The sequence below is a fragment of the Anolis carolinensis genome, chromosome 2 (genome assembly GCF_035594765.1).
Source record: "Anolis carolinensis isolate JA03-04 chromosome 2, rAnoCar3.1.pri, whole genome shotgun sequence".
Lineage (NCBI taxonomy): Eukaryota > Metazoa > Chordata > Lepidosauria > Squamata > Dactyloidae > Anolis > Anolis carolinensis.
The window spans coordinates 264,280,606-264,298,908 of record NC_085842.1 but is presented as its reverse complement, the minus strand read 5'-3'; the positions used below and the strand labels follow the sequence as shown (position 1 = coordinate 264,298,908).

Genomic DNA, 18,303 nt, shown 5'->3' with positions numbered 1-18,303 from the left:
CGTATGAAGTGTGTTATGTGGGAAAGAGCAACAGGTTGGAGATGCCAACAATAGTTTGGCCCTACCAAGCTATTGTTGACCCTTCACTCCAAACCTCCCAATGACTTTTGCCAGTGGTCTTAATGGAATACAGACTAATATGGAGGAACTCTCTGAGACAACAAATACAAAAGGCTCTGTTCTTGATGGAATAGTGCATCACTGACACAGAAATTATATAGAGCATTATTACCCTATCTCCCCACTCAACAATCCTGGCATGCTTTCGTGAGGAAGCATTGGTGATACCCTTCCCCCTCCCCCATTTTTTTCTCAACTGGAATGCAGCCACATTTTAGAAAATAATGCAGTTTGATGCCACTTTAACTGCTTTGTTATGAAATCATGGGAATGATAATTTTGGAGGGCCTTTAGTGTGTCAAAAAGTGCTGTTGCCTCACCAGACTACAAACCCTTGGATTCCATAGCATTGAGTCATGGCAATTCAGTTGGTGTCAATCTGCATTAATTCTAAAGTGTAGATCCACCCTGATTCTCATGATACATGCCAGACATTGTTTTCCCAAATTCTGACTTGCAGTTGAAAAATGAAAGCTCTTAAGTTGGAAGGACTGCCTTTGTGGTTTGTCTCACTTCCTTTGGTGTATAACAACCTGAAGAAAGAATGGACAGCCATTACTTTCTTTCTTTTCCCATCAAGAGCCAAGATGAAATGTCCCACCTTATCACTGTTAAATAAAGATATCAAGTTTAATCCACCTGATATTTACCTTGAGAGGTAATATTTCTCAATGTTAATAAAGTCATGTTGGTGTTTTCCTGTTTTGCAGCACACTTAAACTTAAATTTGTGACATTCATATAACCACGTTTTCAATTTTTTTCTATAGATTCAGTGGAAGCTGGTGAGAAGCTTGTTCAGACAGCACTGGATGCGTTTGGGAGGATAGGTACGCTTTCAAAAAATTGTGGTTTAATGTAGACCAATAGTGACTAATATAATATGGAGGAGGCCTAGGTGTTGGGGGAGCACTTGTCCTGGTCATGCTTTCACTAGCATTCTATTATTCCATTAAAATACACGTTAATGTCTAGAAGTGGTTTTGCCACCAAAAAGGATTAGCTTTATTTACATCATTTAATTAACAAAATCCCTTTTTGGAGAAAATTGCTCTCAGTAGGTTAGCAGTGAACAAATGGTTTTGCCAAATCACACTTATTCACAAAGTGTTGGTTATTAAAATATTTTACAGTCCATATTCATCAACATCATTTTGTAAAGAAATAAATTTATTGAGTATAGACACAGATAAGAAAGATACATAACAGGATTCAAAATGGATTGTGGAGTAAGTTTGTTCTGATTGATTTTCTGTATCTTCTTTATTTCAGTAGCAAATGTATCTTATTAGAAATTGTAAAATGTCAGATAGTATTAACACCTAATACGTTCACAAGTCACTTCTGATATGATAAAAGAGCTCTTTAAAATGTTGGATTAACCAACATTAGTCAAAAGCATTTGTGAATTAGCAGTTATGGGAAACTTTAATGTTTATGATTTATGGTGTGAATGGAAACATCATATCCCATAGTAATAACAGAATTGTAATTTAATTATATGGGATCTTTACTAATATAGCCTACATGTGTCAACATTTTGTGGTATTATGTTGTATGTGGCATCATTTTGTTTAACCCTAGCAGCCAGTAAAATAGAGTAGAGATTGTGGAAGTGGTTCTTCACATATTCTTGGACTGTAGCCTCCACCAACCCATGATGAAGATTGCAGTCCAAGAGCAAATAATGTCTCAACATCATGGTGTCATATTTGCTGTCATGTGTCCTGAGAACAAACTCCCCACCAGCATATAAATTGGATTCCGCTATTGTTTGTGTATGAAGTTTGTCCAGAGGGATAGCAGCAAACTTCTTAGAGTCATTATCTACAGCTCCTCTGTCAAAGTTATGGACACACAGGCAATGGCCATCAGTTATAATAAAATATATACCATATGGTAGCAAATGGTTAGCATGGCATTCATTAGCATGTATTTGTGCTTATAAATAAATAAATAAATAAATAAAAACCAAGACACCAAGAATGTTTTTGCTGGGCTGTGTTATTGTTGCCTTGAGCATGTCATTATGCTTATTCTTCTGAAAACCAACCTTCTAAGCAGTGACCTGGCTTGTCCAACAGCTTTGTTAATTTTAAATTAATCACAAATAAAATAATAATAAACATAACCATACATGCCAGAACAAGTGTGCTTGTATTTATGTACACATAAAACAATTTTTAACCTTTATTTTGCAGATATTCTGATCAATAATGCTGGGTAAGTAGATGTGAACATAAAGTTTTTTCTTTCCATCCACAATTCTATGATGTTATGACCCTTTATTCTTCATAATTATTTTGATTCCTTTTCTTCTATTTAGGATACTGAGGGACCGTTCATTTGTTAGGATCAGTGACGAAGACTGGGGTGAGTTGATAAAATTAAAATCAGCATTTTATGCCTAAATTGCATTTGCAAATGTCATATATGTAATTCTTCAAGAAACATATGTATCCAACTCCTCAAATTATTTCTAGATATTATTCACAAAGTGCATCTGAGGGGCTCCTTCCTTGTAACCCGAGCTGCATGGAACCACATGAAAAACCAGAAATTTGGAAGGTAAATGCATTTAGTTGGCCACTGGATATGTTGTATATTTATGTATGATTATTTCAAGATCGGTAAGAGAAAAAGTATTTTTTAGTTACGCTGTATCAATATCTGCTTTTGCAAAGCTTCCAATACTTTCATTTAATGTTATTTTAAGATTTGTGTACCTTTATTTCTTTTTATAAAACTACAAAACCTAAGATGGTTCACATCACTCATAATTCTGAAATGGTTGTTCTTAAGCAACAATAATAGAATCATAGAATCATAGAATAGTAGAGTTGGAAGAGACCTCATGGGCCATCCAGTCCAACCCCCTGCTAAGAAGCAGGAAATTGCATTCAAAGCACCCCCGACAGATGGCCATCCAGCCTCTGCTTAAAAGCCTCCAAAGAAGGAGCCTCCACCATGGCCCGGGGGAGAGAGTTCCACTGTTGAACAGCTCTCACAGTGAGGAAGTTCTTCCTGATGTTCAAGTGGAATCTCCTTTCCTGTAGTTTGAAGCCATTGTTCCGTGTCCTAGTCTGCAGGGCAGCAGAAAACAAGCTTGCTCCCTCTTCCCTATGACTTCCCTGCACGTATTTGTACATGGCTATCATGTCTCCTCTCAGCCTTCTCCTCTGCAGGCTAAACATGCCCAGCTCTTTAAGCTGCACCTCATAGGGCTTGTTCTCCAGACCCTTAATCATTTTAGTCGCCCTCCTCTGGACCCTTTCCAGCTTGTCAACATCTCCCTTCAACTGCGGTGCCCAAAATTGGACACAGTATTCCAGGTGTGGTCTGACCAAGGCAGAATAGAGGGGGAGCATGACTTCCCTGGATCTAGACGCTATACCCCTATTGATGCAGGCCAGAATCCCGTTGGCTTTTTTAGCTGCCGCATCACATTGTTGGCTCATGTTTAACTTGTTGTCCACGACGACTCCAAGGTCTTTTTCGCACACACTGCTGTCAAGCCAGGCGTCCCCCATTCTGTATCTTTGATTTCCATTTTTTCTGCCAAAGTGAAGTATCTTGCATTTGTCCCTGTTGAACTTCATTTTGTTAGTTTCGGCCCATCTGTCTAGTCTGTCAAGATCGTTTTGAATTCTGCTCCTGTCTTCTGGAGTGTTAGCTATCCCTCCCAGTAATAATTTATAACTAATAAAATATAAATAATATTACTAATCAAAACAACAGGAACAACATCTTGCTACACATGCTTTATCTAGTTGTAATCCTTACATGAATTTTATTTTCACTCTGAGCAACCAATTATGATAGGCTACATAGAGCTCAGAAATAGGAGTATCAAAAACATTACACTGGGACATAATTAGATATCTACTTGCCATAGTTTGCACTATTACAATGTTTGAAGACAGTAAATTTAATAAGATATAATAAAAACAGTGATAATATTTTTAAAAGTAATAAATTATTTCATAAAATATTGTAGATGATAGGAAGGAATTAAGTCTGCAAGTGAGTGACATGCTCAAGGCTAACTATTGAGTTTATGGTATAAGCTGGGATTTGATCTACAACTTACTCCAACTTTGTATATCATTCTGAATAGTTTCCGACAAACCTTAGAATGTGCTATGAAAACACCTTTTGTTAAAAATATCTGTAAACATTTTAAAATATCCTTAGATTTGGCTGCAATATATTTATGTTTTCCAATGTCTCTGGCATGTTCTGATTATAGACTGAGAGTGTTTTATGGTTTTAAAGCCAAGCATCCATATTCCCTTAAGTTTTATCCTACCTTCAATATGTTTTCAAAAAAAAAAGAAAGAAAAAGAAGCATCTTTTCATTTTGCCACATTCCTGTCATTATTTACACCCAGTCATTTGCCTGATGTGGAATGTATTTTTAAAAAGCATAATTTACATCATGTAAGAGTTAAAATATTTGCTGAATGTTCATGCTGCTGATGCCCATTTTTAGATGACTCCATGTTATTTTGATGACCATTGATTTCAACTTACAGTATATTACTTTTGCTTTAGCAATTTGCAAGTTCCGAATTGTTCAGCACAAGACATTTTCTCCCTGGATTTTTTGCTACTGTCATTCTGAAACCTTTGTATTTTGGGGGAAAATCCTTTGTTATCAGTGATTTCCCATAATTTTACAGATGAATTGATTGTACAAAGTTAAACATTAGCCATCCACAGAAATAAGATTATCATGTAGTTGCTGTTGGTGGTAATTGTAACCTCTTAAGTACTGTATATGCCTGAATCATTGCCACTGATGCAGCCCAGCCATGGATCTGACACCTCTGCATCCAACATATCACTTAGCCAACAAGGCAGCAGTCAATTGAGAAAGTTTATTGTAAATAGAAGTGTAATATAGAAAAAGTTCAAAAATACATTCTAAAGTAACAAGTCTCTTCAAAGTATACATAAAAGGCAGAAGCATGAATACATTCCAAATACTGGTCTCAAGGAACATTCCAAAATGCAGGTTACAATCATAATATTCTTGATGCAGCAAACCACACAGATCTCTATAGAAAGTAATCCAGAAACCCACAGAACTATATCCAAAACATGAATCTCGAATTCCAAACCAGGAAACATGACATGAAAGCAAGGTCCAAAATCTTTTATTCCGGAGCTCATCAAAAACAGGATAATCTTCTCTTAAAAATGCAAAGTTGCTCTCACAAAGAACAACTCAGAATGCTGATGTAAGAAACCAACTAGTTTCCATGGGGACATTAACAATCTACCAGCTTGTATTTTGTTTATCTTTTAGAGGCTATGAGAACCTTAATTGCCTTTGCCTAGCGTTATCTTTCCTTAACTGAAGGCGCTGAGATATAGGCAACAACCCAGACTCTCTCTCCTCCCTTGCATCATTCCCAGGGTCAGGCCAAGCCTCTGGCTGCGTTTGATGTGAAACACCACATCACCACAATCAGATCTGTCTGTGAAGCAATTCCCATCATCCCGAGAAGAATTACTTTGTCCCCGAGGCACAGACTCTATTTCAAGAGTATTAGGCCCCATTACCAAAAGGTCCCCCTCCTCTTCAGAACAGGCCTCAACAGCCACTTTAGTGTGAATCCAATCTAAAGTCAAAGAAAAAAGATACAGAGAACAGTATGCTCCCTAATCATTTGTCACTTATTAGGACTTCTTGTTATCCTCATTTTAATTATGTCTGCGAAACACTTTGTCACTTAGGAAAAGGTTAATGACTTTAGCTGAGTGTTTATTTTTCTTGCTTTTGATACATTCTTTTTATATTGCCTTCCAAAGCTTTTATTTCTTTTCTATTTTAACACATGGATTCATTGGGTTTTTTTTTCTTTCCAAGAATAATTATGACTTCCTCAGCTGCTGGAATATATGGAAACTTTGGACAGGCCAATTACAGTGCTGCCAAACTTGGTCTTTTAGGCCTCGCAAACACCCTTGCAATTGAAGGCAGGAAGTACAACATCCATTGTAACACCATTGCTCCCACTGCAGGATCCAGGCTTACCCAGACTGTTATGCCTCAAGGTAAGCAATTTTAAGCACTGTTAGTAAGATGGCAGATTTAGTATAGTGAAATTGCTCTGCTGCTTCTCTGCATCTGGATTATCTTCTTTTTTGAGAGAGAGACATGTGTTTGTTCATTAAATCACTGAAAAGAGAGAGCAGAACGTTCTAGGACCTAGGAGTAAAATGTTGTCCTTTCTCCCCCATCCCTCAAGCTCGTAGTACCATCTATCACAGCACCAGCTGCTATTGGCAAATGCAAGTTAAAAAGTGATTTCTTTTGTCTAGTCTTCAGCTAATATAAAGAAAGAATGAAATAGAATAGTGTGTAGAGAATAGGTCTTTCCATGGCTAATAGATATAATAATTAATAAATGTACTCATCAGTGTATTCTTGAAAACAAAGTGTAGTTTGGCTGTTCCCATCATGTGTTGATGATTTTCCCCAGTGGAAGTAGTATGCCGTCTAGATGAATCTCAAGGCTATGTGAAATTTTGAGTGAGAGTTTAGCAACCCTTGAGTCTTCCTAGATTTTAAGGTGTAACTTGTAACCTTCTAGATGTTATCACACTTCTGCTCCCTCTACATCACCTGTACTAACTAGAGGTGACAGGATTTGAGTCCCAACAAGTTGTCACATCTGCCTTAACTTCAAAGAGAATGAAATTTTATAACTGAAACTTATTTCATATTACCGAGTTATTCAAGTTTAAAGAGAAAATGTTGCTATAATACAAGAAGAACAACCAAATACTATTTTTGAAGATCATACATTATGGTTTTGTTGACTCAGTGGAAGAAGTGTGAGAAATTTTCTATTTTTAATGTTTGGATTGTCGTGTATGAATTTTATATTGCCTACTTCTATACAGGAGCCCCGGTGGCAAAGTGTGTTAAAGCACTGAGCTGCTGAACTTGCTGACTGAAAGATTGGTTGTTTGAATCTGGGAAGCTCCCACTGTTAACCCCAGCTTCTGCCAACCTAGCAGTTCGAAAACATGCCAATGTGAGTAGATCAATAGGTACCGCTCCGGCGGGAAGGTAACGGCGCTCCATGCAGTCATGCTGGCCACATGACCTTGGAGGTGTCTACAGACAATGCTGGCTCTTCAGTTTAGAAATGGAGATGAGCACCAACCCCCAGAGTCAGACATGACTGGACTTAACGTCAGGGGAAACCTTTACTTTTTACCTACTTCCATACAAAGCCATTAATACTCTGTGACCAATATTTCATGTGTAAAGCATCTCCCATTCTACTACTTCCCATTGGATGTAGTTTTGCTTTGTTGTTTGATATCAGTGACATTGGAACGGGCTCACTTGTGTGTTAAAACTCCTCTGTCCTCTAAACATCTTCACAACCATTTTCAGATGGCTTCAGAGATGCATACAAACCAGTTGAATTATGCTATTGGTTTTATATGTAATGTTGTTTGAACACTGGACTGTTTTGGATGACATAGAAAATGTAGCCTGGTGTAAGGTACACATAATTTTGTACTTCTTAAATGTGCAATTCACCCAAATTGTAACCATAAAAATCCAGATATGCTTCTGTTGAGTTCATGATATGAACTCTGCAGGTGTGTTTTGCAGATTTTCATTCTTTCCTTGAAGGTATGTGCTGAAATGCAGCAACCTAGGCTTTTTATGAATCAGCTGTGTCAGTTTAATAGCTACATGGTGCTTCAGAAGACAAGAGTAAAAGCTTTTCAGATGTGAAACAAGCAGAGTTAACTGCTTTGGAAATAGTAGAAAAGACTCTTGCAGCATGTATTGTGTGGGAGTTCCCTCCTGAGTTGTTTGGGATTACAGTTATGGTGCATTTAATTGGATATCGATTTTCTACTGTTCATGACCTTTGTTCTGAATCTTAGGGAGAAATGCAAGCCTTTGTGGGATATAGCAACTTTGAAACTTGCAGTTTCTTTCCCATACCTACATACGCACATGATAGTCATCTTTTCCCATAAACATTATTTTGGTGTTTTTTTTACATAATTTTCATAACAAGATTAAGTGAGTGGATAGAAATGAATGTCACATTAGAAGATGTCAATTCGTACAAGACTTTCTCCTTCTCTCTTCCCTCAAAGAGTCCCTCTTTACATACAGATATATACCCACACCCTTGCCAATCTACCTGTCATGGAGATCCCACAGTCCTCTGGAACAGATTTGTAGGCACAAAAAAACAAAAGAGAGCAACATAACTTGTAGCTTCTTGCTGTCTACCTTCAAGTAGTTTTTGACATATGGTTAATCTAAAGCAAACCTATCATGAGGTTTTTTGTCAGGATTTGTTCAGAGGATATTTGCCACTGACCTCCTCTTAGGTGAGGTAGTCTGACTTGCCCAAGGCCACCTAGGGAGTTTACATGGCTGAATAGGGGCATTTGAATTCTGGTTTCCTAGCAGTCCTGGGCTTCTGGACCCCTCATTAAAACTTAACAACGAATAAACACAAATAGGAAGTAATAAATTAAACTAATGTTTGAAGCAAAAGTAATAAAGATAACCATATGTTAAATGTACATACAGTCAGTTAACCCTTGTGGGTGGATGGATGGATGGACAGACACACAATTTTTGACACAAGAAACATGCTTTCTTTTTCAGGTGAAGATCTAGGCATTAATTTCAGTTGTAATTTGATTGAAGGCTGGTAATAAACATGACAAATAGACGAACACTTCAAAACAATCAGATGTGTGTTGTTGTTGTGATTATATTTATATAAGTATATTCTGCCTTTTTCCCAGTGTGGGCTTGCAATACTTAAAATAAACATAGTTAAAATTTATACCAAACAAAATTTTAAAAGCAATTAAGCTATTAAAACAGTTTTAAACATTAAAAACATCAACACAAAGCAGTCTGGTTCAGCAGTTTCCATCTTCTTCAAGGATCAGTACAGATAATGAAAGAAGAATTTATTATTGTATGAGCAACCACAGACCAATGAATTGATTTTGATTTTGATAAAAATAGTAAGCGTTTTCTGTATAGCCTTGTTTTTTTTTTGAGAGAGAGTTTTGTTTGTGCATATGCTGTTTTTTAACAATAAGATTCTCGGCATTCGAGAAAAGCTTCAAGCGACGCATGAAGGCTCTTGATCTCTGCAGACATGTTAAATAATTAAGAGTCTGATCTAAGTCTCCTGTCCTTTCTTATCCATATAAATAATGTTCATTATAGTGGGATCAGTTGAATTGATTCACAGGATTCTTTTAAACTGAGGTTTTAGCAAAAGGGATAAGTTATCAGCTGGGTGGTAGGTGCCACAGTTAACAATACTGTTGAGCAAGTAATTCTCAAGTTAGTCTACCTGCATAATCTGAGATCCTACCATTGAGGGTGCAGATATTATCTTCCCATCCATAGCTTTTATTGTTCTCATTTACATCTTCTCCTATCTCAACTTAGATAATTCCAGAGACTTCTAGAAATGACTAAAATGAATATTGAATGCCCTGCCAGTTTTTCTCCTTAGACCTCCAATTGTTACAGGAATATTCTTATCCTACGTTGTTCTTACAAAAGTCATTCTGCACGACATATGTTTTATCCCAAACCCTTACCTCAGTTTACCATGTTTATTTTCCCCGTGTGTACCAGCATCTTTTTTTTGTTTTTTGTTTACCTTGGTGACTAATTTTGAAGAAGAAAGCCCTCATTAATTGCTGTTGTAGACAAAATGTGCATTCATAGTTTCTTATATGTTAAATTCCATCTCACCTAGATATGCTGGATGCGTTTAAGCCAGACTATGTGGCTCCTCTGGTCCTTTGGCTTTGTCATGAAAGTTGTCAAGAGAATAGCGGACTGTTTGAGGTAATGATCCTTTTTTAGCTTTGACCCACATTTTATCTCATCACACTTTTCCCCATTTACAAATTTGTACTCAAGAACTTTGAGATCTCTCATAAATACAACCCTTGCATAACTGGTGAACTCAAGGTAACATTTTGCTGGTTCTACATATTTTGAAATGCAATTTTTAATTCCATTGCTTCTGACAAAAAAATTGGACTTGTTGATTTGAAACAAGTGGACAGAAACAGCTGTTTTCTCCACTGATTTCTGTATAATGATAATAAAAGCAAGGAGCTCGATCCATAAGCAGCCCTACACAGATGCAGGTTTGACTTTTGTGGATTTGATTATCCATATATTTGATCAAAGTGTTAATTCTAGGAATCTCTATGGCTTCCAGTGCAACTGTCATCAATTTCCTCCAGCAGGAAGTCATAAGACCTAGAGTTTCCTAGAGACAATATTTATTTTATTTTATTCATTTCTTATACTTATACCCCTCCCTTCTCACCCTGAAGGGGACTCAGGGCGGACTCACAACAGGCAACAATTGGATGCCAACACATAATTCCAAAAATAACAAATTACAATTAAAATCAATTATTAAAACATACATTATTTTAAAAGCAATTAAAATCAGTAGGACTCTCTAAGTTCCACAGTACAATTCTGTGGTCAGCTTCTAGGGGAAATTGATAATAGAGTTATAATAATATAATAATAACTTTGTTTGTACCCTGCCTCCATCTTTCTGAAGGGACTCGGAGAGGCTTACATGGGGACGAGCCCAATCAACATAGATAAAATATAATATATAACATACTAAGTACATACATAGTGCATAGTACGTACATAGACAGTAACATAAAACAGAATAAAACAGGAACATTATAACAAAATATAAAACAATCATCAAACCAGCCAATAAATCTGAAATAACAGGGCATGGGTGGACGGACTGGTGTAATTCAGTTTTGAGGATAAGGCTGATGGATAAAATTGTGTTAGAGTAGTTAGAGTTGTGTTAGAATTTCCTAGAAAGATGTTCTCTCAAGTAAAAAAAGTATGGGGTTTTTTCCCACTTTCACTGAGGTTCTGTACCCTTAACCCAAGTAAATTGGGAAGTCTGCCTATATAACGTTGTATGGAAATAGTTAAATTCTGGATCAGGTGAAGTCAATATTTGAAGTTCAGTCTTTTTCTGACAAAATTTCCCAACTCTGCTTCAATAAGCACACCATAGTTCATTTGTGATAGCAGAAGTCCAGAGTGATGCAAATAAATCACTATCTATTTTCCAACTCAGTTCATCCTTAGGAATTGATTGTTTTTAATAGACTTACAGACTACTGCTCTGGATATGCAAATTACCTTTAGTCTCTTCTTGGTGCCATTTCATTGTCCTTTGTTCTAATTTTGATACATTTTGGTGAATGGCATCATTTATGCAGCCATAATGCCAAGAACTATTCACAGGTAGAAAATCAGCAGATTCTTGGTAACCCTGAAGTCTGTGAAAGTATATTCTGGAAGGAAAATGAGACTTAGAAAATAAACTTGAGGCAAGAATTCCCAAATCACCAGTAAGATTTGAGTATACAAATTACTCATAGGATTATGATTGCCTTGAAGAGAAGAAAAGCTGGAAAATGAGTGGAAAAGGAACTGGAAAAGAATGCTACTGGCTTTGGAGCGAACTGGTTATGTGTCAGACTCTGGTAGAACATCCAGATTTGTTCCGTAACAGTAATAATAATTTTTCACTTGTGCATAAAGGATGAAGTTCGGTTAAGTAGATGTTTCATGATTTGATCATTCTCACAATGAAGAAAGGAGCAACCAAGGGCCATGTATCCAAGCAAAAGATTGAGATGTAATAAGCCAAATTACGAGTGTTGGACATGTTGATGAGAGGCAACATCCCTGTTGATGGTTTCTCCTGTGCTGAATTATAATAGAATTTACTGTATCATCACTTACTTTATTTACTTTTAAATTTTATATTATAGGTTGGAGCTGGCTGGATTGGAAAATGTGAGTCCTTTATATATCTTGTCTCAAAATGTGCCATTTCAATATGTGTAAATGGATTGTTGGATATTTTGGCCACTTCCTTTCAAAAATATCTTGACAGTTCTGCTGATCTATACAAAATAAATGAGTTAATTTCTTTTTGACAATCCTCTCGGCAGTGCCATGGTGTTGTTAGCAAAAGAAATTGACTGCCACTATTGGCCTTCAGTGGCACATTGTACGGGTATTTTCAATTATTGTTAAGCACATAAAACATTTATTCGGAGTCTCCATTTGAGCAGCCTTCTCAAGTGTTTGATGAGTGTTCTGTTGTCGAAGGCATTGCATTTTTCAGTCAGTAAGACAATGCAGTAGGGCTGGGTAATTTAAGGATGTTTTGGGGGAGGGGGTCAGTTTTTGCCTCTGAAACCTACCACAGGCTGCAGCCCCACTGAAAATGTGTTTATAATGGTTGGAGGATTTCCACAGAATCAGTTTTTCCTTATGGATTTGTTTTTTTAAAGTTCTGGTAGGGATTATTGGCAAGAGTCTGAACGTACAAAAACAGGTGGACAGGCCTCTATGGTGCCTATGAGCCACATGTTGCTTATCTCTGCAACAGAGGGTTGTGAACTTTAATTGGATTTTATTTGAAATTGAGACAGACCTACACTGCTTTTTTGTGCTATTGTAAGCTCATCATTTTCAAAACAATACCGGATAAATGTTAGAAAACTTGAAGTGTTTCTGCTTACTGAAGCAGACTTCTGGTCAACTTGAGGCTCTTGGATTATCAATATGTTTTTAGCCTTTTAAAATATTATTGACACAATTTTTATATTTGTTAGATTGGTTTTATTGTAGATTTGTAAGAAGGTGGGAGATTTTTTTAAATGAAAATATGAGTTATATTCTAGAGATCAATAAATAGAAATAACCTGGAAGCTAACTTTTTGAGATAATCGGATATTTAATAGCAACAGTAAACAGAAAGAATCATGTAGTTTCTTAGTGACCACTTTTAAAAATTGTCAATTAATCTTTCTTTTTTATGCTGCCTGTTTAGTACGCTGGGAACGATCCCTGGGCAGTGTTGTCAGACAGAAGAACCATCCAATGACACCAGAGGATGTACAAAATAAATGGGAAAAGATCTGTGACTTTGATAATGTGAACCACCCCCGTACTATCCAAGGTACAGGCGAGTTTAAATTCATGACACTTTCTGTAATCTTCTCCTAATCTTCTCTCCAAAGAAGGAAAAATGTCCTTGTTGTTATTTTGTTCTTTAAAAAGTAATCAACCAGATTGTTAAGGAACATGAATCACATTGCGGTCTTGGGAGTGTCAGGCCTTAGAGTGCTGCATACAAGGAAAGAATCTGTAACTCCTTTCCCCTGGAGTACCCTAGATTGTTTAAACAGTGTAGTAGCTCAACTTTTTTGTTTTCTGAAGGACAGGAGCAGTTTGGCACTGAGACTCTTAGGAGCTCAGTTGAATTTATACTGAACTAATTAAAGACATACCAATGGAAAGGTTCAAATTTTTAAAAAAATATGTTGGTTAAATGCTCTGTTGTTTTCCAAAATGTATAATTTTGACTTAGCAGTAGGTACATCGGATGTTTCAAAGGTATTTTTTCCCTTTTTGTTCCAATTTGAGCATAACGTGATGGGCCACTGTCTCTACCAAATTCCATAATATTGTGTTCATCAAAGGCTATACAAAAGATGCATATTTCCAGAGCAAGTCATTTTTTGCCTATGTGGTTAAAAATGACTTTTAGCAATCTTCTAATGGAGTATATTCAGGATAGCAGAATTTAAGGACTAATCTTGACGCGTTATTATATATCTAACCCCCGACTGTGTTTGGAATCAGGAACAATCCAGTGCAGTGAATAGATATTTTTAAATGATATTCATGCCACACAACTTGCCCCAAAATAAGAAGGCCTTGTTTCCTTTTTACAGTATTGACAAATGAGGCTTACACATACATGCTAATTGCTAGAGGGGTGGAAAAGAGGTTTTACCAAGATGAGAAAATTTTGCTGAATTACTGCTCTTTTTGGCTTTCCCAACCCCTCCGTTGGTTGCTTCACAAAGCATTTGTTCCCTTACTGATTCCTTTAAAAAACAATAGGCCAACTGAGATCCTGTTTTTTCACCACCCCAAAATGGTGCCTCAAATGTTAGACCTATTTCTGGGTATATTTCATCTGCTGATTCCAAAAATGGTACCAGTTTGCTGAATCAGTGCCCCAGATAACCCCAGAAACAGACACTAATAATGTGTTTTGTTGTGCTACTACTGTTAGCTAGTACTGATATGTGTTACCACTTCAGCTGTGAGCATTACTCACAATAGTTTCTAGAGTTATCCCTCTACATTTCCTGTTTTGATGTTTGCAGATTTGGTTATTTATAGATTTTCTCTAAGAATCTCTAGGTGTGGAGTACTAGAAAACCTAAACATTCCTAAAGAGGTGTTCTTTCAGGTGAAAAAAATAACAATTTCTTTATTTGTGGTTTTTCACTTCCACAAGGAACTTATGGTCCTAAAACAAGAGAAGTAGAGAGCTGACCATAAATATGATGTATGCTAAGTACACCTTTAGCATTCTGATAGAATAAATTTCACCCACAAGTTCTGATACACAAAATGTCTAATGCTCTCTCTCTCTATATATGTATATGTGTATGTATATTGTGTGAATGTATGCAGACATTTTGCATACATACAATTGTATATATTGCTTGTTAAGACTATATTTTAACATATTAATAAACATGTAAGGCACAGTGGACCCAAGAAATTACATTTTCTACTTGGTCAAAAATTTAGCAGTATGCTTCCTGTGATTTGGACAGGAAAGCCTTTGATAAATCTCTCATCTGAAAGAATTAGCAAAAGAGGAAGGGAAAATGGCTCGCATATCTGACACACTAATTCATTTAATTTTCAGTGTAATAACATTAGAAAGTTTCCCTTGGTAAGAGAGCCCCTCTCCTTAATGCCCGAAGGCACTGAACTGTTAAGTAAGGAAAACTAATTATAGTATTCGTATTAAAAATGAAAGCTGTGTTACTTTCTATCTGCGAGTTCAAGCTGTCCCAAAAGATTTCATTACAAACTATTACCAGCATTAATGTAAGTAATTTAATGCTGTGAAAAGCTATTATATACTAAACCATCATATATAATTACACAAAAATACCAATTAGTGTTAGCATTTACCTATCATTTGCAAGGATGACCTAGAATTAGAACTGTAAAGTATGTCTTATAATGCTGCATGGATATTTAGGCCCAGAATGTGTGGTCTGATTTTCATTGACTCTAGATTAACTATTACAGAACTTGAATTATATCATTTTCAAAAGCGATTTCTTTCTCTGGCCTTAATTGGACTTTAATTGGGCTTAAGGATTACTAATGAAAATAACAACATTGTGTTTTCTTTCTATAGAATTACTGTATCTTTTCCCAATACACTATTAAAGAGAGTAGTTATCAATGCTAGTATATTTAATACCTAATTTAGCCTGAAGTTCACTTGTTAAAGAAAGAAAGCGAGAAAGAGTCCTCTAGTGCATTGATTGCTCTTATTCACAGGCAAGGCCCCTCTCACTTCAATGGGGCTTACTCCCAGGTAAGTGTGTCAAGTACTGTAGTCATAGTGTGTGTCAGGATTTGAACCTGAGTTTTCCAGGACAGGCTCAGTCCTTCATATGTTAATTCTCCTTCTGGTTAGAGTAGATTCTATTTGAATAACTTTACTTAACATAGTGACACTTGCTTTAGATATGCAGAATGCACTGTTTCTCTTATAGTGTGGGTGAATTGGTATTCTTGCTTGTCAAGCTGTTAATGCCCAAGCTGATAACTGTCACAAGGCACTTAAATTTCAGACAATTCATGTAATCGAATTTCCTTAGTGTCTTGGCTGGAGATATTGAAAGTGTGACCTTGCATAGCATGAATGACTCGGCCAACTGAATTGCTAAAATATTGTAAATATAATGCTGCCAGTGGGAATGAAGTTTTCTATGCCACACAGTTGTCAGCATACAATACTGTAGAACTCATTTTATGATTACTTGTTAAAAATATGTATGTGTGTGATCACATGAATTCCACAGAGTTTTCTTAGGCAAGGACTACTTCGAGATATTTTGGCACGGCACCCAGTGTGCCGATCACCACCGGGACCACCTCCACTGGTTTCTGCCACAGTCTTTGAAGTTCAATCTTGAGGTCCTGATAGCGGCTGAATTTTTCCTATTATCATTATTATTATTATTATTATTATTTGAAACACAACAAGATGAGTCCACAGCAGACACTCTGCTGGCTGTTGTATTGGATCACACGTCGGACACTTCCCAAGTGTCTAGGACTGTGTGATGTATCAGCGAATAATGCGTGCAGATCCCAGTAAGGTGGCCTTCTGCAGCTGGCAGATGGTAATTTTGTCAGCGCAGATTGTGTTTAAGTGCAGGCCAAGGTCTTTAGGCACTGCACCCAGTGTGCTGATCACCACTGGGACCACCTTGACTGGCTTGTGCCAGAGTCTTTGCAATTTGATCTTTAAATCCCCATATCATGTCAGCTTTTCCAGTTGTTTCTCTTCACTCCTGCTGTCACCTAGGATTGCAACATCAACAACCCATACTTTGTTTTTTAACACGATCGTGAGGTCAGGAGTATTGTGCTCCAAAACCCTGTCTGTCTGAATTCGGAAGTCCCAGAGTAGCTTGACATGTTCATTCTCTGTAACTTTTTCTGGCTTGTGATCCCACCAGTTCTTTGTCACAGGCAGATGGTATTTCCAATGAATCATCTGAGCAACAGTGTTATGTCTCTCCTTGTAGTCTGTGCAATCTTCTTGCAGCAGCTGAGGATGTGATCTATTGTTTCATCTTCTTCCTTGGAGATGATGATGATGATGATGATGATGATGATGATGTTCATTATCATTATCACTATCATTATTATTTGTTACATCTAGAAATTAGGTTATGATGATATCAGCTTATTTAAAAAAATGAGAATGCTTGTTAAAAATTTACTACTGTCTTCCTACTTTGACTTCCAGCACTTTTATCACTAGAGCTCAGCCATCATTCTTTCTGGCTTCTCTCTTTCTTCCAAAATACTGGTCTTGCTTCTGAGACTGTAGAATGGCCTATGTTTAAGTATTTACTATGGGGCCTTTTTACATGTTTGAATGTTCCAAGATATTGCAGCATATCATCTTAGGGAGATAGATTACACAAAATATAGGTTGTTGTTTTTCTTATTAGAAATGTACAGAGCTGAATTTTAATTAAAATTACAGAATTTTCAGTATTATTACTATTAATACCATGTCTTTCATACTCTTCTACAAAAAGCTGCCTCTGAAAATAAATGTAGAATATAATAGGTGTACTTGATTTATATTGACAGTGACCTTCACCTACACTTACAAAAATAGCTAAGAGGTCTACATTAGCAAGTACTTCATAAAACACATGCACATAGTAAAGTGTGATAAAATCTTTTGCACAAAAATAGAACTTCTTCAAAAACAATGTTGAAGTGCCTTGTTGGCATTTTGTCACTGTGATGGCTATGTTTTTGTTCCGAAGGTATTCTTGGAAAGGTTCTTTACATTTCATTCTTTTAAGTTGTTTCAAAGCCTTTCCTTTTTCTGTTTCCAGAGTCTGTCAGCATGCTGAATGATGTGTTAAGTCAAATAGAATCTCAAGATGTCTCCCCAAATCCCACAAGCCACACTACATCAGCATTCTCCACAGGCATTGACCCTGTAAGTAAAAATGCGTTTTCAAGGTACTCAGCTTGAAGACATCAAGTTGCCTGAAGCCAGGAAAAATTGCTGTGACATATGACTCAGAAGAAACATTTGTCCCAAAAGGTCATTTTCAGAATGAGAACCAGAGAAGAGGGGAATAGAAGCACCCTTTTCCCACAGTTAACTTTTTTGTTATGTCAAATATTGTTGATGAGAATTATATGAGGTATTAGACTCAAGAATCCAACACTCTGCAGAATGGAGACATCTTAGTTTTCATTAGATAGATGTAATTTCTTTGTATGATTTTTCATTGTGGATGAATACTGCAACCAAGTATTCTCAAAATACTCAAATCTGATTAATTTGAAAGGCAGAAATATATTCTACCCTGAGGTTGTTTGAATGTAAAGATATCTCTATTCTCCATATCTAAGATGTCTTAGTTCTCCAGAACATTAGAATCTCAAGTCTTGTTATTTTAATTTGAAAAGGCAGAAATATTTTTA

At 36.5% G+C, this 18,303-nt stretch overlaps 1 protein-coding gene across 1 annotated transcript in view; it reads left to right on the top strand.

The window, feature by feature from the left end:
• Nucleotides 1-18,303, top strand: part of hsd17b4 (hydroxysteroid 17-beta dehydrogenase 4) — a 73,567-nt gene that overhangs the window by 19,462 nt on the left and 35,802 nt on the right. The window contains exons 4-12 of the mRNA XM_008114047.3: nt 890-949; nt 2,321-2,342; nt 2,446-2,492; nt 2,603-2,687; nt 5,995-6,182; nt 9,908-9,999; nt 11,991-12,015; nt 13,061-13,189; nt 17,703-17,809. Of these exons, the coding sequence (XP_008112254.2) occupies nt 890-949; nt 2,321-2,342; nt 2,446-2,492; nt 2,603-2,687; nt 5,995-6,182; nt 9,908-9,999; nt 11,991-12,015; nt 13,061-13,189; nt 17,703-17,809 (755 nt within the window). The remainder of the gene's footprint in view (nt 1-889; nt 950-2,320; nt 2,343-2,445; nt 2,493-2,602; nt 2,688-5,994; nt 6,183-9,907; nt 10,000-11,990; nt 12,016-13,060; nt 13,190-17,702; nt 17,810-18,303) is intronic.